General features: G+C 42.6%; 1 protein-coding gene across 1 annotated transcript in view; it reads right to left on the reverse strand.

Annotated features, from left to right (window-relative positions):
- Positions 1–1555: 1555 nt before the first annotated feature.
- The window catches only part of LOC139664381 (metabotropic glutamate receptor 8-like), a gene marked incomplete at its 3' end in the record, with an annotated part of 90674 nt that continues 65719 nt past the window's right edge, over positions 1556–26510 (reverse strand). Inside the window, exon 2 of the mRNA XM_071543184.1 lies at positions 1556–1772. Coding sequence (XP_071399285.1) covers positions 1556–1772 — 217 coding nt within the window. The remainder of the gene's footprint in view (positions 1773–26510) is intronic.

Below are 26510 nucleotides of genomic sequence, written 5' to 3' on the forward strand. Positions count from 1 at the left end.
AGACAGCGTTCACCCAAACGGTTAGTGATGTTCTCAGGACCGCGGAGACCGCGCTTTTAAGTCTTACATCAAAACAGACAAGTGATCCGTCTCTCTCTCTGTCTCTCTCTCTCTCTCTCTCTCTCTCTCTCTCTCTCTCTTTCTTCCTTTCTTCCTCTCTCTCTTGCTGTCTATCTCTGTCGTTTTAATTTACTCAAGTGTAATTTACTGTCATCTCTCTTGCCACTCTCTGAGCCGCACTATCTAATGAAGCAGAAATGCTGTAAAAAGTGTAATTTACTCTTGACACTATTCCATTAGCCATACCCTATAGCCGTTAATAACCTGGGTTCAAATTGATTCCCCAGTGTTTACACAATATAATATAGCCAGTAGATATACTGCAGTTACTAGCGCTCTCCATTGAGTCTCGTGTGGATTTACACATGGTCAGACAGTTTTCTGCTAATTCTGCACAATACTCATCCCAGCAAACATTTTGACATTGAATTGATGTTTATACGACAGCCTGCATAGACGGTGAAAGCACTGCCAAAATGAAAGTTGAGATGACATCCTCATTCGTCCGTAGCTGCTATACCTACATAATATTTTTTTAAATCAGGGCCTAAATATCTCTGTGATATCAGTTCGGTTCAGTTGGTAAAGCTGTATTAAAACACATATTTATATCTTATTGTGAAAATGTAGTGTTTGTTTGGGGTGATGTTGAACGTGGCCACCTGCTACACATTGCCATTCCATCAAATGCTTGCTTGGATGACTTTCGCAAGCAACTCTCAGTCTAGATTCACATGCCACAGTGTTCAATCTCCAGCCGGAAATTGACCCGGGAGAGTCTATTTTCCCTGGAGTTTCCCTTGAGTTTTAAACAACAGGCTCCACTCTGTTCTCGCTGTAGTTCCCCTAAAATTATAGCCTGCACCAAACTGACAGACCACCCAGTGATCATGTATCATATCACAACAGAGAAAAACTCTGACTGACCACCAAATGATAATATCTCAATGTGACACATAAAAAGAGCAGAGAGTTGTACACTTTGCTTCGACCATTTGTACCCGGAGAACTGGAAGAAAGCCTTTGATAAGAAATATTTGATAAGATTTTGTGCTGTTGATGATTTAGTATTGAATTGAAAACTGTCTTGAAACTGTCTCAACTGTATGGGAGAGATAATAGTGGTGAAAGTGAAAACTATGATTACAACAGTCATTGTTATACACTCTCTAATTGTGATAATTTCTAGTGAATTATAGTTTAGAGAAATCAAACTATTCCATAATTTTGTGGGGACCTCCTGGAATCCCTTCAAGGATGCCTGGGGGGGGCCCTGGACCCCAATTTGACAACCACTGGTCTACACCACAATGACAGACCATCATCTATCACATCTCAAAGTAAGAGAAAAGGTGGTCAACTTGGCTCCAGCTGGTTTTAAATGATCTAGAAATCCTCCACATCGCTCTCACTCCAGTAATGGCCTTATGCATATCAGGAAGAGATGAAAGAGGAAGAGATGAAAGAGCGGAAAAGCAGTCAACTTGGCTCCTACCGGTTTCCCTGGAGATCTGGACGAAGGCCTCCACGCCGCTCTCGCCGTAGTTGCCCTCGGAGGCCAGCGTAGACACGTAGTTCCACTCCATCGCCGTGACGATGTCCATCATGGCCTGGGCCTGGTAGGAGTCGGGCGGCACCACGCGGGAGAAGAAGTCGTAGCGGGTGTTGTCGCTCAGCTCCGGGGCCGTGGACGCATAGCTGATCTGGGGGATCTGAGGAAGGAAAGAGAGAGGGAGAGAGAAGCATTAGGAGAGAATGAAGGAGAGGGAAAGAGGCTGAACCGGTCGGGGTGGGAAACTCCAGCTCGCCGATTAAATGCTTAGCAAGATTTGGTAGAGGCGTGCTCAGGCCGTCGGTCATTCTTGCTGAGTGCCGGGCTTCCTGACACTGTGTGACGAGTCCCACTGCCCCGAGCAGCACAGAGGAAAATCGATTCTTTAATTCTCCATGCAATGTAGGCCTTTTTGATAGATGTAATACATTTGTAAGAGTTTCTGTGGGTATAAAACTGTGTCCCTTTGCTGTCTAACAGTCTGTATGCTGAAATTTTCATGAATCTCTTTTTTTTTTTTCAAGTAAAGTAGCATAAGGGCGGAAGTTCAGCGATTCAATTCTTGCAAACTTGTCATAAATATCATTACCATCCTTTTATTTGCCGGTGAAAACATAAATTGTTTGTCTAAATAAGAAGGGTGAGCCACGCTGTGCCGTTTCTTATCATCTAATATTTCATGCCTTCATGCATATTTTTATTGGGATGTGTGCTGTTAAGCGCTATGACTGCCTCTCACTCTCTGCGGGGTGGCAGGGATTAATAATGCTCGGGGATCAGAGAAGTTGTCATCACGACTGCTGAAACCCAACTGCGGTGCCGCACATATTGTTGGTTCAGAGATTTGAATGAAAGAAGCAAACAAACAAATCAAAGGTGAGTAAGTATGGAGGAGTGAACGAGAAGAGGCAAATAATTGGGAATTTGAATCTGGAAGGAGAGAGAGAGAGAGAGAAAACAAAAAGGGGAAATTGAGGAGGAGGAGAGTCTTAACAAGTGTCATCACTCAACTTTGTTGTCAAGGCTACGCGGCTGAAGTGAGGCATCTGGACGGACAAGGAAAGAAAGACATTACGAGAGGAGAAGAGAAGAGGAGAAGAAATTGATTTGAGACAGAAAGACAGACAAGAGAACAAGAGAACAGGGAAGACAGACAACACAAGGAGCAGACGGGAGGAGGGTGAAAGGAGGCTGACAGAATGAAGACACGCACTCACGCACGCACACACACACACACACACAGACACAAACACACACACACACACACACACACGCACGTATTGCCAGTGCAAGGTGGTGTAATAGGCTGAAGGTGTTAGATGGCTGACAGGCAGATTGATTTTTCCACAGACAGAGAGGGACAGCAAGGAAAGACCCTTCCTACACACACACACACACACACACGTAAACACACACCACACACACACACACACACACACACACACATCCTCCTAACTACTTACAAACACACACACACAGGTTCTTGGGTGGCAGTCTCATTGGCATTCATAGGAAGTAAGACTTAACTGCCAATCTAAACCAAAACACAAGGCATGTCAGCTGTCACACACACAGACACAGTCACACACACACACACACACACACACACACACACACACACACACTTAAATACAACTGCCTACATTTGCTGAACACAGCAAAAACCACTCGTCACAGTTGCATGACAAGATTTCAGATGGACAGAGTGTGTGTGTGTGTGTGTGTGTGCGTGTGTGTGTGTGTTTGTGTGTGACTGGAATGCTTCTAAAGCCCATCACTCACTATCTGTCTTTATTCCCTTTGAACAGCATCAGAAGTCCCCCGCCACCTTGCATCTAGCCTTGTCTTTGCCATTTTAAAAGCTCAGGCATCCATCCTCAATGAGTGCTGGAGGATTTTCCAAACAGTTCCTCTGGCAGTGGAGCGACAGTGTTGTAGCACTGCAGCAAACAGGTGAAAAACTGCTCCAGGTTTCAAGCCTTGGCTCTTGTTGCTCATTTTCAAAAATATATGGATTTGAATTTCATGGGCCACAGCACCAACATAGATGAATTCTTAAATTGAGCAGTATTCTGCTCCGAGCAAAGACTTCTGAAAGAGCAAATAAATATGCTTCCACGACAGCAATCAATGCACAGTAGGCGGATGGTGTCTCATTTTTCAGTAGGTGGATATCTCATTTTTGAACAAAACGCTTCTTTTGTTTTTAGCGTTGTTAATACCCTTCCATTTTTCTCTGCTCCTTCCTGAGTGAACTTTGTGGGAGTTCATGTTTGCGACGCTCTCGTGTGCCGTTATTGCTCTCCTCTGCCGGGGGAATACAATTGAAAACTTTCATAAACTTCAGGAGGGGTATGTATAATTCATAGCGGATTGGAGATAAACAAATAAAGAGAAAGGGAAAGAGAAAAAAATCAAAGCCGGGCCAGCGGTAGAATACAATCGGTAAAACGTGTGTGCATATGTTTTTGTTTGAGAATGCGGGTATCGGGCTGTGTATATGTGTGCCTGTGTATGCGTGTGTGTGTATTTGGGCAAATGTGTGACAGTATATGCATGCGTGCTTGTTCCTCCGTTACGCTTGCCCTTTTACTCTCCCTGTAGATCTAAATGGGTTAATATCCATTTCAAAGAGGAATGAATGCATGGCTGTGGGAATACGATACAATATTTGTCTGTTTACAACAGCAACGGGAAACTAACCCCGTGACCTGGGCAGGCCTGGTACTTTGATCTTTTGTTATTTTGCTCCGCTGCTGGAAATACTGGAAACTGAGACATTGCACACACACACACACACGCGCGTATACACAGGCAGCACAGTCATCTCCCTGTCATATTTCCCGAGTTATTACTGGCATAGAGGGAGGAGAGGGAGAGAGAGACAAAAAGAGGAGGGGAGAGAGAGTTACCTGCACATTCATCGACATCCAACATTGTCTGCTGCAGGCATAGACCCAGTACTGTCCTTCATCACCACACCTGTGGTATCCGAAAATTAGCGTTTCCATATCAGGCCTGAACGATATTGACCAAAAATCGAATTGTGATTATTTGACAGAATATTGAAATTGTGATTTAAACTGCGATTCAGTTTTTCTAGTCATAGAACTTTAAAATTGTTTAACGAAAAGTGACTTGGTTAAAAAATAGATGTCAGTGTGCAGGATTTACTGAGTTTGAGTATGATGAAAGGTTTTCACCAATATTGTACTTGACTCACAGACCACAGTTTACCCGCAGCACTAAAACACCTTGTTCAGAAATCGATTTTGGACGCCTCTCTCTCTTAAGAAAGTAATTACAGCCTCTGTGATTTGGAAATTGCATAAATTCATATAACGATTTTGACTGTTTTTCAGATTAATTGTTAAGCTCTCTTCCATACGCATGCATAGACGCATATATCCACAGACTCAGGCACATACAGGAAGAGACACTTACACAGACACAAACAGACATCCAACATTGTACGCTGCAGCTGTAGCCAAGAGAGCATCTTTAACAGCCTTGTAACATCTGTCTGAACCACTGTGTCTGTACATAACACACACACACACACACACACCCAGCATCTTCACAGACACACCATCTTTGTCCGCTGCAGGCGTGGACCGCAGAGTACCTTTAATGGCAGCGTAACATTGGAGTTTAACACAAGCGCGTATGCAGGCACAGACACGTTACAGACGCACACAGACATCCGGCGTTGTCGGCTGCAGGCGTAGACCAGAGAGCACTTCTAATGGCGTGTAACATCTTAAGTGCAGGCGCCTGTGTTGTGAATCATTCATGTGCTGCGAGTTGTGAGCGAGTGCAGCCATTTTCAAAGTGGCAGAGTTGGAGTTGGATGTTAGAGGCGGGAAATTAACGGCTTGGTTCCCCCACATCGCTGGGGAAGACGATTACGCCTCCAATCCCCCTAATTCCATTTGCTCTAATGAATATGTGTGCGTGTGTGTGTGTGTGTGTGTGTGTGTGTGTGTGGTTGGGTGTGTGGGTGTGTGAGAGAGTGTCAATGTGCGGTTTCAATTAGCATTAGATGAAAAAAGAAACTACTCACTCTCTCTCTTTCTGTCTCTCTCTCTCTCACACACACACACACACACATACACAACGCAAGCACACTTAACAATGGGGTAATGTATTGCTTCAATTTAATTTTATACTATTATCAGTCAATGTGCACATCCCATAAACCCTCACTCTTCCTTCCTCACTCCTTTTTCTTTTTCTTTCTTTCTTTCTTTCTTTTTCTTTCTGTTTTCTTTCTTCTGTCTTCCTTCCATTATTTATTTCTTCTATCTTCCTTCCATCATATTGTCCTTCCATCCTTCCTTCATGTACATTTCCACTTGAGCAAAGTACTACATCTTTACTTGTCCAAAATTAAAAAATTCCAAGCCTCGATTCAAAAATATATCATTGTTGTCAGCTGAATGCCCTGTAATTCCAATTTGGTGAGTTTCACATTTTTACTTGAATTTTAGGATTGCATGGTCCTTATGGGTTAACAGAGTTTTACCCTTGGGCTTATGAAAACCTTACAAAACCCATTGTATAATCACAACAATACATTCTAAAAATAAGTTTCTTATTTCCTAAGAAGTTGACATTTTGGAGATGCAAAGTTTTCACTCCAGCAGCAATATTCTGTAATAATGAGAAATTGCTGTAGACCTTGTTTACATACAGTTGGCTTTCAAGTGCAAATTAGACTGTGCAGGGTGTTTTGGAATACATACACATTTGTGAATTATGTCTCAGTTTTGATTCGCCACGGTTTTTCAATGTCTCTCAATCATCCAAACATTTGATTTGAACAACCTCTGCTCCCAAAGCTCTTCAGATTAGCAAAGTCATTCTGTGAAAGAAAAGCTCAAATCAAAGGCTTGTAGTACTGCAGTGTTTACCCCTTACAGTCAATTTTCCTAGCAGAGTCAGGAGGCCCTGAACCAGCACTTAGATCCTGCAACTCTCCCCTAAAATTCACATTAGATAAAATAAAGCTAGGGCGGCTACTACCTATAGGCAATCTGGCCACATAAAGATCTCAAGTCTTAGCGCTCTTGCTTCAGGAGAGAATTGCTCACACTCAAATATGGATCGGACTTTCCTAGGCCATAGAAATAACAAATGAATTCTTGAATTGAGTGGTATTCCCCTCCGAGCAAAGACTATTGAAAGAGCAAACAGATAATATGTTTTACCTGCATGACAGAAATCAATGCACACCAGAAGCTGGATGGTGTCTGATTTTTCTAGGCAGTGGATATTTCATGTTTGAATGGAACTCTTCTTTTAGTGCTTTTAATACCCACTCATGCTTCTTGACAGTCCCTTCTCAGTGAACTTTGGGAGAGAGAAACCAATATAAGCCACCTATAGACAGTCAGGTCCCTTAGGTCTATTCCTTAAAGGCCTTGGAGATACTTGAAGACTGTTTCATTCTTCAGGCAGAATCCCAATGGGGAGTCGAGCAGAAAACTGACAGTGGCATTTGGAGCTTAACGGATGCAATGATCTGGGCCAGTGGCTCTTTGGGACTTTCCGACCTGAGACCTGAACTGAGTAAATTCACTCCTTGGAGTAGCACCCACAGAAGAGCCAAGAATAAAAAGTGAGAAAAATGGAAACACACACTATCCCAGTCCCCAACAACTGGTGCTGGAGAGCATACAAAATACAAGATATAGACTCTGCAACCTGTGCTCTGCTCCCAAGCTGTAGGAATTTATGAACACCTAAAAAGTGACCTTTTGAAATGTCACTTTGAAAGTGTGACTGAAATTATAGACCTTTGGGGCAGAGCAGAGTATAAAGCCTCTATGTCTAAACATTGTCATTAAAACAGACTGCGGTAGTGTTGTTGTCGTGTGGAGACCCAACAGAAACAGACCTGTGACCCATTGTGGGTCTTGAACCATGGTTTGAGAAAGAGGAAGCTAATAGACCTTGTATCCACCAGAGGGACTGAAGAGATTTTGTGTGCGTGTGTGTGTGTGTGTGTGTGTCTGTCTGTGCGCGTGTATGACTGTGTGTGCGTTAATAGCGTTAACTTGTGTTTGTTTTTGTAACTGTTAGTGTGTAACGAGAAGTTATGTCTCTGGATGTGCCTGTGTGTGTACTGGCATGTGTGTTAGTGTGTGTGAACAACATGAGTGTATGCATGCATCGTGAGTGTGTGTGTGTGTGTGTGTGTGTGTGTGTGTGTGTGTATGTGTGTGTGTGTGTGTGCATCTGGCAGTAATGGAGCTGTCGGGGCCAGAGTCGGAGCATTAGGTTGATAGATGGCACTAGTCTGAAGCTAATTAACCCCAGAACAGAACACACATACACAGTCACACAGTCACACACACACACACACACACAGTCACACACACACACACACGCACACACACACACACACACACACATACACATGCACACACACAACAGTATGACAGAGAGGTGTGGCCATGTCAGGACATAGGGTGCTGGAGGAGTTGTCCACTAATACACACACACACACAAACACATACACATACACACACACACAGTTACAGGGTCAGTGTGTGTAAGGCGTACGGGTGGCTGGTCAGGGTCGATGATGGTGATTAAACTGGAAATTAACAGCTGTCTCAGTGGACAGAGCCCAAGTCAACTCTCCCAAGAAACTGAAACAAATCTGCCACTCCTAAATACACAAAAACATGTTACACTGATGCACGCACACACATGCATACAGGAGGGATAACCATGTCAGGCACTCACCTTTTTAACCTATTTTAAATGAACCTGCCTTACTAAATTTAGACCTGAAAATTTGTGATGAGACTGCAATTTACCTGCAGGGAAAGATTGTTAAATGTTTGTTAAACCTGGAACAATGGAGAAGTTCTGCAAACACAGCAACAGTTCTTGGACCAGAATACTTTATTTTTGCCGGATCCAGCTGGAACCATTTTCATTGAGACAGAAAGCAGGGCAGGGAACCAGAAAAGAAAAGGATGGCGCACATACTGTAAATTGACCTGGACGTCTGGAGCCCTGGTTTCAAGTCAGCCTAGTGGGTTGTTTACTTCCTCAGAACTTGACTCAGCCCTCTAATAGCCAGCCGTGGTCTGTGTCTAATGAGGAGAGGACTGGCACAGTGGGACCTCATCAACTTAATTTACCAGCAAGAAGACTGCTTGGGTTGAGTCTTGCTCTCTCGCTCTCTCCAAGTCTCTCCCTTTCTCTCTCTGTCACTTCCTCTCTCTCTCTATCTATCTGACTCCATCTGTCTCTCTTTTCTCACTGTTTGTCTCTTTGTCTCTGCCTTCCTCTGTCTCTGTGTCTATTCTTCCTTCCCTGCTCAAAATACGGATAATTGGCTGGACCGCAACAGCGGGGCCAGCCCTATAAACGTGAATGTCTGTCACTGACTGATTGACTGACTGACAGACTGACTGATGAAGTTACACCATTGGTCGGCCGTGGCACGTGACACATCAAAGGATCACAGAGCCAGAAATTTAAGTTTCGTTTTCTCCGCCATCTTGTTTCTCCGCTGAGATTGGGAGCCCGTTTCTCCACACAGTAAGCATGTATGTAAGCTGAAACTAAAGTAGAATCTATACAATTATATCATATCGCCATTTATTTCGATGCATGTGCGCGAGCACAGTCCACCTGAAGCCCTCTGTTCTGTCGACGGAGAGAAAGACACAGATAAGCATGGAGGTTTCGGCGCACCGAGGGCTTACTGCCAACGCTTCCCTGAGTTTCTCGGGGGCACGGTTCCGGCCAGGGCTGATAGCTGGGCGCCGATTTGTTCCCGGTGATCCGGCCGAGATTTCGGCGGGGGTCCCGACGCCGATGCGTCACCGGGTGTCCGGCGAACGCCGTTTTCGGCACCGAGGGGTACCAGAGCGACCGCCGCTTAGATCGGGAGGATCAATGCGGGCCGTGGGCACGGTGGAGAGGACAGCGGCAGACAGAGGAGACGGGACGTGCTGGAACGGAGATCAGTATGGATGTATGGACTATTATTCTGTATTAACAGTCTACAGCGGAGTTAATTACACCATTGGTCGGCCGTGGCACGTGGCACACTCATACACGGTCCAGCCATATACTAGGTTTTGACCTAGTCTTGTTTTTCTCCTGCTCCCCCAAAGGCAGGGTTCTCTTTTCATTTCCATGCTTTCTCATTACTCTGCTTGGCTTTCTTTGTCTCCTTGCCTTTTCTTGCACTGTAATTTCTGTCCCCTTTGTTGAAATGGAACGGTCTCAGTCCGTTCATTTTGTTTGTTTGTTCATCCAACCCATCACATGCAATATCTCAGACACCTATGATTGGATTTTCAGTAAACTTGGGGCATTTTCAAAATTACACTGATTGGCCCAAGGGGGGAGCCACAATTACTGCTAAAAAAAATAATACCCACTCATATCTCAGACAACACAAGCTTTCTCCCATAAGGCTTTTTCATTTATTTAGTAATTGACTCAAGGGGCGACTGCATCATCTGTATAATCAACAAGTATGGCTTGTTAATTGTACATACAAATGCCAACAAGAAGACGACCAGACATTGCAAAGGGCCTGAGAAATGTATTTGCATTGTTACATAACACTGACCTTTTCACATTGTATATTTCGTTATTTAGCACTATTTATGTATTGGATGACAGCTGTCATCCACGTCATAGCCCATATACTATCAATGCTCCTTTTATATTTTCTTGTAATCTGTACATTTCAAAAGTTATTCCCATCTCTCACAAAACACAACCACAAGGTGACATACAGTATGTGTAACTGATGGGCCCAGAGGGGGCCTGCATCGTTCATGGGGGGTGACATGTTTACTGTTGCCTTGTTTATTTTTATTCTAATTACCGTCCCTTGTGCCCAGTCACAGTAAAGCCCTCACAAGGTCAAAACACATAGGCAACTAATTAACCTATTGACTGTTTAATTTTGACTTTCTATGGCTGACACATTGTACTGACAACCTTGACATGCAAGTGCACCTCGAATCAGAGGTGCACTTGCATGTATGCAGCCAGTATGTATTAAAGTGTAAGTGTATGCATCTGTCTGTGTCCACGTGTGTGAGCATGTGTGTGTGTCTTGAGTCAGTGTATGTGTGTGTGTCTTGAGTCAGTGTATGTGTGTGTGTCTTGAGTCAGTGTATGTGTGTGTACATGCCAGTATGTTGCGTGCATATGTTTTGTGTGCATGTGTGCATGCGTATAACCTTGTGTGTGTGTGTGTGTGTGTGTGTGTGTGTGTGTGTGTGGACAGTAGCCATTGTTGAAGTCAGACTTTTTTATTGCTTGCTGTTAATGAATAATTGAAAAGTACTGCAGCATAAATGAAGGGCAGGGGGATTATACAATGGAAGGGGCGGGGGCTGCAATGGCTACTACTGTGTGCGTTTAAGCGTCTATATCAGCAAGCACTTTTATGAGCCTGTGCGCCATTTCTATTTGGGGTCAATGATATAAATCAATTGCATTTACTAGGGTTAGACCAATATGTTGATTTGCCCATCCAATATTGGCTTTTTATTAAATATTGGATATCGGCCAGTCATTTTTTCCACCTCTGATATTATGGTTCCTCCCCTCTGACCACAGCAACATAAACTGTAAAACCTTTTATTTTAAAACCTTTTATTTTTTTATTCAATTGTTCAATAATGCCTTATTGTAAAAAAAATCATCATCTAAAGGCAAAGAATTGAAGAATTGAAGAGTTTTAGTGTCCCATGATGGTGTAACTGCTGTTTCAGAGGCTTTTTCACCCTGGCAAGAATGCAATTCTGGGATAATCGCTGATGTTGTTATTTTTAATATTTTGGCATCAAATTTAAAGATATTGAAGATAACAAAATATCACCTCTTGGCAACTTCAATCCAAAAACATCAGTATCGATATCAGCCTTCAAAAAAACATTCAGTATTGATCAAACCCTAGCATTTACAAAGCACAAGGAAAGATAAATATCAAAGCCAGAGAGAAAGGAAAGGACAGGGAGAGAGAAAAGGAAATGAGGAAAGATATCACCTCATTCTATCACAGTTCATTGTGTTTCTATCTGGATCAGAGATGCTGCTTTAATTGCTTCTAAACAACATTGATATTCTCTTTACTGTCTTGCTTCCCCCCTTGCATGCTCCCCACATCACAGGAGATGAAGAATATAATAGTAGTCTGTAATTTGTTTGTTGACAAGCAAACAAAAACAAGTAGACAAGGATGAAAGAGAGAGAGAGAGGGAAAGCAGGTAAGAGGAAGCTATTTCATGGGAACAGAGCCAGAAGAAAAGGGTGAGAGAGAAGAGAGAAACGCCAGGGAAAGACAGCAAAGGAAGGGAATAGAATGAGAGACAGGAGGAGAGAATAGATGACAAAGAGACATTTAATGGGAGCAAAGAGAGGATGAAGAAAAGAAAAGAGAAACAATGCCAGTTATGGAGAACAAAAGAAAGGGAGAGATGAGAGAAATGGAAAGAGTAAGCAAGGGGGGATATTTAGACTTGAGACAAAAGAGAAGGGAGGAGAAAGAATGAGAGAGATTAAAGAGGAAGTATGAGAGAAAAAGTGATATGAAGATGTATGCGAGAGAGAGAGGGAACCAGAGAGGGGGGAGAGAGAGAGAAGATGAATTAAGGAGACAGAGATAATTGATGGGAGACAACAAAGGGAGACAGGAACCGAGGCAATGCGGATTTCTGCAGATTGAAAAAAAGACAGAACAGGAAAGATCTGAGGGGAGCAGAAAGCAAGAGAAGAGAAATGAGTAGAGTGCCTGAAAAATAGCGAAGAGGTTAAAAAAAGAGGGAGAGAGATGAGGGATGACACTGATAGAAGACGAGAAACAGGGAAAGAGAATAAGAAGAGGAACAACAATGCGGCATGCCAATGAATAAAACAAGAGAGAGGAAGATGAGATTGATATAGGCGGGAGCAAAGACACAGAAAAAGGGGAGACAGAAGAAAAAAGGAGAGAGTAAGATAAAATGATAGAACAAGAGAATGAGACACAGGGTCTGTTGGTAAATGCATACTGATGCTCCATCTAAAAAAGAGCAGTCCAGGTCCATTAGAACGAAGCACAAATATTTTCGTCAGGTACACATTAACATCATTAATCCCTGCAGCAAATGTGTAAATATTAAAGCAACTCTGTGAAAGTGTGTCGTTCTGGCTCATACAGGGTTAAAAGTTCTGAAATGTAGCTAGGCGCCAGACGTGCTTTAAAAGCAATCAGTAAAATCTTAAAATTAATTCTGAACGTGACAGGTCACCAGTGTAGGTGTAATGTGGTTTGGCACCTGTTAAAACCATGGCATCTACATTCTGGAGACGTGAGAGGGACTTTCGACTGAGGCAGGAGTAGATGAAGTTGCAGTAGTCTATAGAGAAGATAAATGCATGGTGACCTTCTCCGGATCAGCAAATGATAAGAAATGAAAATGAAACAGAAACAGGACTGCTTTACCCTCTTAACTTGCTTGTCAAAGCTTAGGATGCTGTCATAAAACATCCCAAAAATTGTAGCCTCTGGCTTCACATTTGAAGATAGGCTATCTAGTTTGTTTTGGATCAGGAACAATTTCAGATTTACTGTCACTGAGCTGTACAAACTTTTTTGCAACATCCAACTTTTAATATCTGCAAGGCACTCATGGAGCATGTCAAGGCAGTTCTGGTTGCTAGGTTTGAGCAGCAGGTATAACTGAGTGTCGTCGATGTAGCAGTGAAAAGACACGTTATTACATATATGTTTAGGGATAATGTGACCAAGTGGGAGCATGTACAGGGAAAATAAGATGGGACCTAAAATTGAACCCTGCGGAACCCCACAGGTAACACAGCTGAGGGTGACGATGAATTACTTATGGTGACAGAGAAAGTTCTATTGGAGAGGTAGGAGCCGTACCAGCCCAGTGCCTCAGTCAATTAAAATTGCATGATGAACTTTATCAAAGGCCACCCTTAGGTCTAAAAGATTTAGAATTGCATCTGCTGCTAAGAGAAGGTCAGAGAGAGTAAGCGAGCGAGAGTTGGCTCGAGGACAAGGTATGACAGGTGAATGAGGTGAGGGGGTGGTAGTGCCAATATCAGTAAGGTTACAGACACACACACACACGCACACACACACACACACACACAGAGGGGCCAGTGAGGTGAAATCACACACACACACAAATAAACACACAGGACTAGTGTCAATGTCAGCAACGTAGCAGGTACACACAAACAAACACACACACTACCAGTGCCAATATCAGAGGGGCGAGGGTAGCCGGAGGCCAGGGCCCAAGGCTACTGCCTTTAATATATCTCTGTCAATACATTATCTCCCATACCCCCCCCACCCCCACACACACACACACACACACACATACACATACATATATACACGAACACTCCTCTTTTCACTCTATCACACATGCACTGTAGTAATTATGAACAACACACACACACACAAGCATACACACATGCACACCTGTACACACACACAGACACACACTCACACACATATGCACACACAATTGGCGGTCTAAGAAAATAACTTTTATCTTCTTTTATCTTTAATAAGCACTTACATTAACCACTATCCAATGCTGACATTTTGACGGGCAAAGTGGAGTTGAGTGCATCCTCTTTTCATTTCTGACATTTTGACAGGACAAAGTCAGCGACAGACTAAAGCATTCCAAACCAACTTTTAATGACTCTCCTAAAAAATTACCTAAAATGACAAGCAGAGGCAAAAAAAATTACAAAAAAAAGTAGTGTAAGTCTGTTGCCTAACTTTCTACAAAGCCTTATCATGACAAGTATTAGGTTTAGTCCATTAAATTGACATCAGCAGAGGGACAAAGACTCTAGCATGTGGATTATTGCTCTTATTATTTATGACAGTTAAGAAGACAGCCTCCTTATTTTGCTCATTATCTGGTATCTATTATTACCATTGATTGTCTTACAGGGCTTTCTCCAGGCAGTGGAACAGCATGGGGTAGTTACTGCCACAGCTGGTATCTATTTATAATTATATCCAATTATAATTTTCAACAAACTTTGACCAATTTTCTCCCTTAACTCCATGGAGGAGTATGTGCAGGGAAACAGCCATTTCAGTTATTTATGTCAATCTTTAAGTTAAAGCATGATGATGAGAGACTGGTTTGACATCTCAGACCTTTGCTGAGTTGTTCTCATAAATCCAAACAATGTGCTGCATGCCTGACAGTGATTTTAAAAAGAGACTGGAGATAGACTGAACAAATGAATAAATGGCATATAAAACAGCAGTTTTATAACCTCAAATTCAGTCCAATCACTACTACAATAATCCCTCCCTACTTCAATGCCTTTATCTCCCTCCTTCTCTCTGTGTCTCTCTCCCTCTCTCTCTCCCTCCAACTGTCTCTCTAATACACTTATCTACCTGTACACTCTCTCCAACTTCCCTCACTGTCATCACTTCTTTCTTTTTCTCAAAATACCTCATTCCCCTCTCTCTCCCTCACCACCCTACATCTCATTCTCACACACATACGCACACCAATTCTCTTCCTCTCTCCCTCATTATTTCTCTCACACAGTTCTCTCTCTCTCTCTCCCCATCCTCTCCTCGCTCTCCCCCAGTGAGTCGAATAATTTTGTTTCACTCTGCAGCTCTGTTCAGTAGGAGTTCTCCTCCTGTTGTTTTTCTGTGTGTGTGTATGTTTGTGTATGTGATTAATGTATTCCTCCAACAGGTGCACTTCAGCAACCTAAATCTCATGTGCAGTGACACACACACACATCCACACACAGGAGGAAGTGACCAGACTACTTGATCCAAGAAGGCAACCTGCAGCTTCTTCTCCCGGTTTTGTTTCTCCCTGCCGTTACACAAAAGTGCTTTCCAGCAGTGCCTCTTTGAGGGTTTGTGCATGTTTGAGTGTGTGCGTGCGTGTGTGTGTGTGTGTGTGTGTGTGTGTGTGTGTGTGTGTGTGTGTGTGTGTGTGCGCGTGCGTGAACGTGTGTGTATGAATATGAACACCTGACACCTGCCAGCATACATACTCAGTATTCCTGTATGCATTTGTGCATCCCACTGTGCGATATTAGCTCCAAATGCTACCAATCTCCCCAACACACACACAAAACTAGGCAGAAGACACACACACAAACACACACACACACACACACACACACACAATATGCACACACAGAGAGGAAGAGATACACACCTGCCAGTATTTGTGAATTATGAGTCAGAGCAAGATTTTTAAACAGGTATTCCTCGGTATCAAACCCCATTAGGCAATATTCCCATTGTTACACTTGTAAATGAGCCTCATACATCATGCAATATAGTAGCAGACCTGCACGGAAAGCATTTCAAATCTGTGTAATGAAAAACAACTTAGCAGCAAATTAGAGGGTTGCAAGTCCTTAAAAACCATTTGGGCGTGCATGTTCTGGTTATGAAATAGGTTTCGGTTAAGTATTCGGTACAAGGACAAATTTCTGAGAAGGCGGGATGAGTAGTTTCAATGAGCGTGGACAAAGTCAATGCAAAATCAATTCATGGACACACACACTTGTGATGGAGGGTCTATGACAGTGAGAGTGAGGGGTACACACTCACAAGCATAAATGAAGATACAGCACACAACTAATGTCGTGACTGAAAAGTGCATGTGTGTTTTCTTAGATGCCGTGGGACCCTGCACCCTTCACTTCAACAGCCCCTCAATGTTTGTGTGTGTATGTGAGTGCATGTGTGTGTTTTAATTTATTTCTCTGTATGAGATTGTAACCCCACACAAGAGGCTCATCATCAGCACAGCGGGTAACCACTTCAAATCGGACGTGTTTTGCATACCCTATTGCCTCAAATTACAGTATGTATCAGCATTGGAAGGGTGTTGTGTGTGTCTGTGAAATCATTCTGCACCTGTGCTGATCGCATAAGTGTACCATTGGGGCTTTCTGCATGAGCATTGCTTTATTGCGTACACACACACACACACACAGTCACGTAACTGTAGCACAGGGATTTCCACAGCAGTAGTGTCTGTTTATAAATTGTTATTTGTATCATTAATCATTATGCATCATATGATGCAGTTATAGCCAGTGTAGTGGTGCCATAATATAATGTTGCCAGGGCGTGGTACAGTATGCTAGGTTGGCAGGGTGTGGGATATTAATATGGGATCAGGATACAAACAGTCTTTCCATTCACGTCTATCTCTCTAGGAATCCTAACAATTATCAAATATTTTGCAGTTTGCTGACAGCGTACACTGACAAATATGTAGAAACTGAAACATCATCAAAAATACAAAATAAATGCAAAATGAGGATTTGGTTCACCAACAATCAAACAATACGTGGTTTGAATGGGTATCAGTGAGGAAGAGACAAGTGTGTACAGTACCACATTAGTGTGTTTTTGCTGCCTCTTCTTTTCTATCTACAGAATGTATAGACAGACATACACACACACACACACAGTGTAGGATCCTGAATATATAGTGTAATATGTACTGGTTACAGTCCTTGTGAAATGTAAGTGTAAGGTAATATAAGTGTTCTTGTACACTGCATCTCATTACGTGCTTTCTTACTGTGTAAAAGGTCTGCACCAATATCGCTAAGATAAAATCCCTGTATGTTTAGAGTACTGGCGATTAAAGTGATTCTGATTGTAAGAGTCAATTAAACAGCTTGTTGGCAGAGCGGTCCCTGTGCCTTCGTAGGGTGGAAAGAAGCACAAATTTCTTCTGACATTTCAACAATTGTTTCAGGGTTGAGACAACAGTGCAGCAGATGGTGCGATATTATACTCATCTATCGCTAGCGCTTCCCTGCATCATCACACGGCCATCTTGGCAGGCCAGCCAATGAAGTCAGATACAAAGTGACAGGTTCAAATAACTGTGCGGTTGATACAAGAGGTGATTGAATTCGAATGACAGGCGATGGTAATCAAACAAGAGGTGACTGTGGACAAATAGAATGTAATTGCACTGAATATCAAGTGAGTATGGTAAAAAAAGTTATTGTCAGCAAAGATCAAGTACTCAAATATGGATAATGGAAATCAAGTAACATATGATCTCTGGTCAATTAAGAGGTTGTCAATTGCACTTGAGTATTAAGTGGTTGTAATAAAATGAGAGGTGATTGTAATCAAATATTAAGTGATAAATATTAAAATGACTATAGAGGTGACTGTACTAAAATTAGATGTGACTGTAATCAAATAACAGGTAAGTAATGACCTTTATTCCATTGGAGTAACTGGGGCTTAAATGGCTTAAAGGACACCTTGCCAGTAGTTGCTTAGTTTTCCTTGTCCGTGAGTTGGTCATCGGATTCAAACCAGCGACATTCACATCACAAGCCCACTTCTCTAATCTTTAGGCTATCGCTGCTCCTGGTGACAGTGACCAGTTTCAGGTTATTTTATTCAACTATCATGTGTTTGTGGTCAAATAATAAGTGAACATATGAAAAAATGTATATCAAATACATCATTCAAATATGAAGAGCACAGTCAAATAGCAGGTAGTTGTGATCAAATAAGAGGTAATTGTACTATCATATTGTTGTGCTCAGATAACAGGTAACAGCAGGTGACTGTATTAATTTATCAAGTAAGTCTTGTCACGTATGAGGTGATTAATATCAGATGGCTGGTGATCACAATCCCCTGCTATTCGATTTAGCTTTGATTTTGTTCTGTTATTGTTGTTGCTTGCTTGGATTTGGATCATTTTTTCATCATTGTATTCATACTGTGCTTTATAAATCACTTTTATGTTCCTTCACTGGGGAAACTAAAAAAACTAAGCTGAACTAAACTAGACTACACTCATCATCATTGGAATACAATACAGATCCAATTTGTTCGCCCAGACAGCTGCAAGATTAAAGCCGTACAACTCACCTGCTATGGCTTTTTTTTAAAAACGTGGTTAGGTGAAAAGGTGAAAACTTCCCACTTCAAAGTTTCCCAACACTGACTTCACTCTGTTAAAAAAAAAAACTCCCAACATGGACAGTTCTTTCATCCTGCTGGGGGAAGAACAGGCGATACTGTTGGGGGACTAGCTCGTTATCTGTACCATATGGTCTTGAGGGAAGTGGTATCATTTTATTTTTAGGGAACGGCGCACTGCAACACACACACGTGCGCGCACACAAAAGCACACACACACACCCGCTGAGAGGAGGCAATTCCATTTCCGAATACCCCCCGTGTCTTCCAATTCTTTTTTTCCCTCACACATGCGTGCACGCACACACACACACACACACACACACACGTGGCTTCACACGTACACACACACACACACATTGCTTCTCACATACACAGACAAACACACAAACAACTCTGTGAAGTTTCTCTTGATGGCAGATGAGCAGATGAGTCATGATCATTTCTCTTTTTAGCTTGTAGACACGACTGTTGATATTGAAGATTATCAGCTCAACTTTCCAAGATCACTGAATCATCTAAATGAACTGCTTTTGGGTGGATTGTCCCTTTAACAAACTCGATCCCTGTCAAGAGTGTGACTCACGGGTTGCTGCATTAGAATGCGTGTGATGTGCCGGATTCTGACTCAGAGAATATCAATGCTGATAGAATGCCTGTGTGTGTATGTGTGTGTGTGTCTGTGTGTGCGTGTGTTTGAGACTATCAATGCAGTCACTGATTGTGTGTGTGAGAGAAAGAGAGAGATAGGCATGATAGTATGTACATGTGGTAGCACCTGAGAGCATATCTGTGTGTGTGTGTGTGTGTGTGTGTGTGTGTGTGTGTGTATGTGTACATGAATGTATGTGTCTGACAGAATAATTGACCCGTGTGTGCCTGGGAGAATATCATCTCACACTGCATGTGCTTTTGTAAATGTGTGTGTGTGTGTGTGTGTGTGTGTGTGTGTGTGTGTGTGTGTGTGTGTGTGTGTGTGTGTGTGTGTGTGGACCTGTATATGAGAGTGTATGAATGTAGCTAGCAGTCTGCCATTATGCTGTTAAGGTGTCCAACTGAGTAACAGACGGCGCTACGCACACAGACTTAATGCACTAATGCACGGTGTTGGCTAATAGAGAGAGCTACTGCTGAAATCACACCCTCTCAACAGCCTATTAATATAATGGGCTGGGTAGGAGGATGGAGGAGGGAAGGAGGGGAAGAACGAAGCGGGAGAGGGGGGCGAGAGAAGGAGAGATGATGGAGGGAAGGAGGGAAGGAGAAAGAAGGATGAATATTAATAGAAATTGGCTGGGTGGGAGGATATCGGCGAGAGAAAGAGGGGAAGGGAGAGGAGGAAAGAGGGGGAAAGTGAGGGGGGGTGAGAGAACGAGGGATGGTGGAAGTGAGGGAGGGATAAAGAGGAATGTGGGAGGATGGGTGGATAGGTGGATGGTAGAGAGAGGTACAGCTGAAATCAATATATAATAGATATAATGGGCTGGAAAGGAAGGGATGGATGGAGGGAGATAGAGGGGGTCAGAGAGAGGGAGGGAGTAGGAGAGAGAGCAAGGGATGGATGGATGGATGGATGGATGGATGGATGGATGGATGGATGGATGGATGGATGTGGAAGAAGTACTGAAATCACCCCATCCGAATTGCCTAGCATAATGGGACGGGTGGGAATAAGACACTATTGATGGAAGATATAAAAAGTTACCGGCTATGTAATGTTGGCGAAGTCTTCCCATATTCCAGCAATGAAAGGTAAGCTGGCTTGTAGCTTGCTAGTCAGAAACATGGGCCAATTTTGTTTGGTGAGCCTGCAGTTCAGCGAACAAAATCAGCTTTGACTCCCAAGAAAAAATTATACTGAAATATGGAAGTTGAAGCAGAAGGCTGGCTCATTAGCCACAGATCCACATGCTTGGTATGTGCAGAAAACAAATTCAAAACCGCAGGACTCATTCATTAACGATCACACCATGTTAGTGTTTTTTGAAACTTTTAGAAAAACATTAGCATCGTAAATTAGAAACGGAGCGCGCGAGGATTATATAGGAGGCGACGCTGACTTCAGCTCCTTATGCGTCCTTTGAGAAGAAGTCTGATTAAAAGGGAATGCAAAAATAGATTGGGAGACAGTGACAGTGACGTTTGGGGAGTTGACAGTGTGACCAACTCAGTGTTAAATGCTTACCGCTCAGCACCAGCCCCTATTCTCACTCCACAAAAGCTTTGTCATCAGAAAAGTGCTGCTAGTCAATTTAAAATCAGTCAGTTAACTTATTTTATTCAGCTTGGCATCTTTATTCTGCCCATTCTCTCTGCTTTTTTAAACTACTCTTACCCTATAAAACTTGATTTCTCTCCTTGTCTCACAACACACTCTTTCTCTCTCTTCCTCTCGATACACAATCCTCCCTCTCTCTCTTATCTCCTCTCTCTCTCTCTCCTTTCCTCCTCCCTTCCACCCTCTACACTCCACTTTAATTATCTCTCTTCCTCTCCTCTCACATCCCTCTCTCTCTCTTCACATCTCGTTGTCCTCTCTCGTCTCCTGCCTCTCCTACCCTGTCATTCCCTCTCATCTTTCCCTCTCTATCCCCTCCTTTCCTTTACCTTTCTCTCTCTCCCACACGTCTCTCTACCCTCCATTTTTCTCCTCACGTTTTCTGTCTCTTTCTCTCATCTGTGTCTATACGTGTTTAGTTTACATGCCAACACAAATGTTGAAGTAATAACCACTGACATTTTCATATAACTAAATGTCCATTTTGCTTCTTTCTAGCCCTGATTGATATAATACAAGAGTGATTCAACCTATACCCTATTCTAACCAACTGGTGTGGGGCAGGTATTGACCGCCCTGGGACGTTTTCCTGCAGCAGCAACAGCAGTTTGTTTGGGATAAATAGAATAAGAACTGGGTAGAAAATAGAAAATAGAAAATCCAAGGAAAAAGATGCCACAGTACTGGACTCACTGTTTGATTGACAAGTGATCACAAAGTAAAACTCAAGGATTATCACTTTAACCATCACATATATTTATTATGATGTTATTAATATAGTAACACAAATGCATTTTGTCCAAAACTGCACACAAGGATGTGTTGAAAGTGACGCATCCTTTTTCTCCCTCTAACCTTTCTCTACTCTCTCTCTCTCTTCGCTATCAGAGGTATTTTTTGGAGAGCAGCCTGTCCTTGTCCCTCCCCTCCCCTCTCTCTACACCTCCTCTTTCTCCCTTTTATCTCCTCTCCCTTGTTCCCTAGCCGTCTCTCCCCAGCTCGATTCCTCTCTTCACTTATTTACACCTCTGTCCTAACACCACCGCCACCCCCGGTGAGTTCCTCCCGCTTCCTCTCAGGCATTCTTCGCCTCAGTCCCGCTCCACTCACCTCCTGCCGTTGACTTTACATGCAATCGCACTGCCTCCAAGTTTTGTTTGTGAATGTAGGGTTCCAGCTCTCCATATTGTTGTCTGTCCTTGATCTCTCCCTTTGTGTCTCTCTCTCTTTATTTCTTCTTTCTCCCTCTGGCTCTGCTGTGCAATAGGTGTGGAGAGTTAGCAGGATACTCGAGAGAAACTGAGGGAGAAAAGGCGATTGGGAGAGAATCTATGTTCGTGGGAGTTCGTGCGACTCAAAGACTTTCATCATCGAAGTTGCCACTTCACATGGCGATTGTACAACTCTCTCTCTCTCTCTCGCTCTGTCTCTCTCTCGTCACCCCCCTCCCACCTCTACCTTATCATGATGTCCCTTTTCCCCCCATGTCATTCTCACTAATTCTCACCCTCTCTCTTTCATTCACATCTCCCTTAGCAATCTCCCCTGCTCTTTCACACATTCTGTCCCTCTGTGCCAGTCTGTCTATACATAGAAACGGGCCATCCGGGTACTTGCTACAGTTACACTACTACTAATAGTAATAATGTTATTTGTATAGGACTTTTCTAAAACAAAGTGCTTCAAAATGAAAGACACAGAAAACAGGGTTACACAACAAGTCCATATCCAACCCCCACCCTTAGTGGTATGTCTTCAATTTTGCTGCTGTCCTTTGTAACTATGTCTTGCTTGCTTGAATTTAGTTGAATTTTCAACTTCTAACTTTTAATGGTTTTTTGTCCCCAACATCACTGAAAAGCCAATTTCAGGCAAACGGGGGGATTTAGGCATGTGCACACTGGGTCACAGGCAGACACAGACTTATAAGGTATAATATCCAATTTATTTGGGGGTTTATTGTGTCAAAAAGTTGCATATAGTAGCTTTAAATCCTATTAGGAAGACTACACTGCTTTTTTTTTTTTTTGCTGGGAGTCAATAAGAGTGCCTCATATTCAGTTAAGTATCTTTTATTCTGTGAGAGGCTTATTTGATTTAGCCAAACCAGAACCGTGTTTAAGGTCTTAGTAAGCCACTGATAAGACATGTCTTCAAGTTAGCAGAAAAACATTTTGCACATGGTATTTAGTAGGGGCTCCTGTTTGGTATGTGTGGTGTGGTGATGTCTGATGTCCATAATGAATATTCATGTAGCGTCTTGCATAAATTAGCTTCCGTATTCATTAGTTATCCTGGGTTTAAATAGGCTGGAATAGGACGTGAACTATTTTGAAAGTTCAATCCAGGTTCAGGATCTGAATAGGATGTGGTTTGGGGGGATGAGTGTGTATCGTTCCGGTGTGTTTTTCCTGCTTAGCCCCGCTCTCTGTGTACGGCAGTTTGTCTCCAAACCCTCTACATCTTTTCACATCTAGCTCCGTTAATGATGACATTAATGAAAGGTGATGGAGCTGCCATCACACACACACCTTCCTTAGTTAGGCAGAAAAGTGTGGTTAGGCACATTTCCTGAATCCTGCGTGCACACACACACACACACACACACACACACACACACACACACACACAAGACAGAGACAGGAAAGCAGAGAGACAAACAGAGCAGCAGAGAGAGGATTATCAAGTCAATTTGTCCATCCAGGTAATCAGAGGGGAAACCTAATCAGTGGCTTGGTCCACAAACATTATCTAGTAGTCTTAGGGGTTTTCAAAGTCAATCTTTACCACCCTGATTGATTCGTAGAATAATCACAGTCACCATGCTAATATGAAACATGTCTGATATCTGCCTCCTGCCTTCAGGTCCTGAACAAGTCCTGTGGTGTGTAGGGATCACAGATTCTTCCCAAATGCAAGACCAACGATAGCCAACATGAGCAGGTTTCACATTGAGGTAAGGCAGAGCAAGCTGGTAGTATGGCTGTCCACCTCTACTGTTGTTTGGATTGGTGTCACGTTGGATCACGCGAGTTCCTGTGAGATTTGAGTTCCTGATGTCAGTGACGTGTCAAGAGTCAGCAGGACAACCGTCAGGTGTGGCGCCCTGTCCACGCCTAAGCGTCTAGTGTGAGCGCATTTACGGCCGAGAGACAAAATAATTGGTTAAATCTGTTGTTATGCGTGTGATGCAATGCGTTTTCGAAATCCTAGGATTTTAAAAGGCTTCTTGTGTGTCCCCAGCCAAAGGCACAGACGCAGAAAGAGAACAAACACCGACAAAAAAACAGACTTACAGAGAGACACACAGCTCATCATCAAGTCCTAAAAGAATTGGCAGACTCTTAGAATATTTGCTTTCATAAACACAGAGGCATGTTTTTCTGGTTTCTGTTTCTGTCTATAAATGGTAGTAGTACACTTCCGACTCGAGGAAAAAAAATATATACGCTTTCAACAGATTTCCACAGCTAAGAAATGCCACAGAAATATTTGGGTCCTGAAGCACCCTGTAACCTCCCTCCTGCTCCCTCATCCCTCCATTCTCTCTCATCTAGCCCCAGGACTGATGACTTAGTTCCTTCTCCGGCTATTTCCTGCCATCCGTCTCAGTCCATCTGTCAGTCTCTTTGTGAGAGGGACAGTAATATGATTTCTATCCCGGGACACAGCACTTTTTGACTGACCGACTGCCTCTCTGTCTGTCTCCCTGTCTGTGGGCTCGCCTGCCTATCTGTTAATTTGTCTCTTTTTGTGAGGGGGATAGTTATATGATATCATCCCAGGACACAGGGCTTTGACACTGCCTGCCATATCTGACGGTCTTCCTGTCTGTCTTTCAGTCCAGGGTTCCCGCTGGTCATGAAATTTCTGGAATGGAGGGTTTTCAGGTGACGTAACACACCCTCTGGCGGCCATGTTGGAGGTCCTCAGCTCTTGGGCAACAATGGTTGAGAAAATCTAATTGCGTTTCTAAACATACAATTTTTTTAGTCTCAAGATAATTCACACATTATTAATTTGTGGCCTGTTTCTGACTGGGAATGGATCATTTTGCCACTGATAAAGTTGATAATTTTGTTTTTAGATAATGACAGTTTGTTAGTTAGCAAATCATAGTCACTGTCACTGTGTTTACACACCAATTTATCTAGTAGAAGCTACTGTTATTAGTGGCTCGTAGTTAATATTAACATTAGCATTGGTTGCTTCACTATATCATCCTGCTGGCTAGTTACCTAGCTAACAAAGCTAAAACTAAATGTTTATTTAGGTTAACTGGGACCAAAGAGGAAAGGGTGAAAGACAAAGACATTTTCCTGTGTCACAGTAACCTAAATTTAGAAACAAACCTTTTCAGACTATCACTTTTATAACATTACTGAACTGACCCACACCCACACCATGACTACTTTAGATATCACTTTGTCTTGCCCAGATGTTACATATTTACCTATATATGTGCATTATTTGTGTACAAGTAATTCTCCACTGGACCTTCATAATGGCGCCAGACATGGTGGCTGCAAACTGCAAAGCCTCTATATCAGGGAATTGAAGTGTATTCCAGATTTTACAAATGGGTCACTTTACAGGAATATTCCAGATTGCATTTTACAACTTGTATCACAAATTTATTGCATTCGATGGTGATTTTCATTTGTTTTTACAGCTACTTCTTCAGAGCAACCTGACTTTTTATCCTTTGAGAACTTTTCTGAGCTGAAAAACATTAACAAACCAGATGTCATGGAAAAATCATTGAATTTTACATCAGGGCAACAGTGGACAGAAGCTGCTGTCTGTCGGCCTTGAGGCCAACCTGCCAGCCCATCTTTCGCTCTGCTTATCTGTCTTGCTGCATACCTGCCTGTCTGTCTTTGCCTGTCAGCCTGCGAGAAAGGCAGCAATCCCACATTATCCTGTGACACAGCAATTTTCTTCTGGGCTGTTATTGAAAAACACTCAAGCGGCTGAAAAGGGATATATGACCGTGACCCTCTCACAATGACATGGACACAAACAAAAACAGAAGCAGAAAGACAGAAAGAGACGATATGTGGAATGACACTATCCTTCAGTTCATTTCAGGTCTCTCTGGGCTCTTTTCTTCTGACATTTATGTCCTCTACTTTCCCCTTGTCATCCTCTGTTGTAGTTTATCTTCTACTCTATTCTACTCAGTTCAAACCTACTCTAATCGACTCTGTCCCACTCTATCCTGTTATACTTCCCTTTATTATACTGTATTCACCTCAATTCTATTCTACATCACACTGTGCCTCTACTAAGATAAGAAATTGGTTGAAATGTGTTGCAGCAAGAAGTATTAATGGGATACAGCAATGAAAAATAGAATATAAACAGAAAAACATAATAAAAAGGAGGTTATAAAAACACAACTGAAAATGTCAACACTAGAAGATAGGATAGGTCTATGCTGTAATCTACTCCTGGGTATCCAGGGAATGAGGAGTATGGATGCTGAAATCACATTGACTGTGGTAATTGCATGTCCATTCTATTCTATGTCTATTCTATTGTATTCTATTCTATTCTATAGCTCTTATGAAATATATCAAAAGATCAGAAAGGTAGCATCTGTGTGTGAGTGTGTGTGATCATAGACTCTC

Source organism: Centroberyx affinis, unplaced genomic scaffold (genome assembly GCF_046629955.1).
Source record: "Centroberyx affinis isolate AG114_WGS23_722 - 3 ecotype Tasmania unplaced genomic scaffold, CSIRO-AGI_Caff_v1 ptg004260l_1, whole genome shotgun sequence".
NCBI classification, from domain to species: Eukaryota; Metazoa; Chordata; class Actinopteri; order Beryciformes; family Berycidae; genus Centroberyx; species Centroberyx affinis.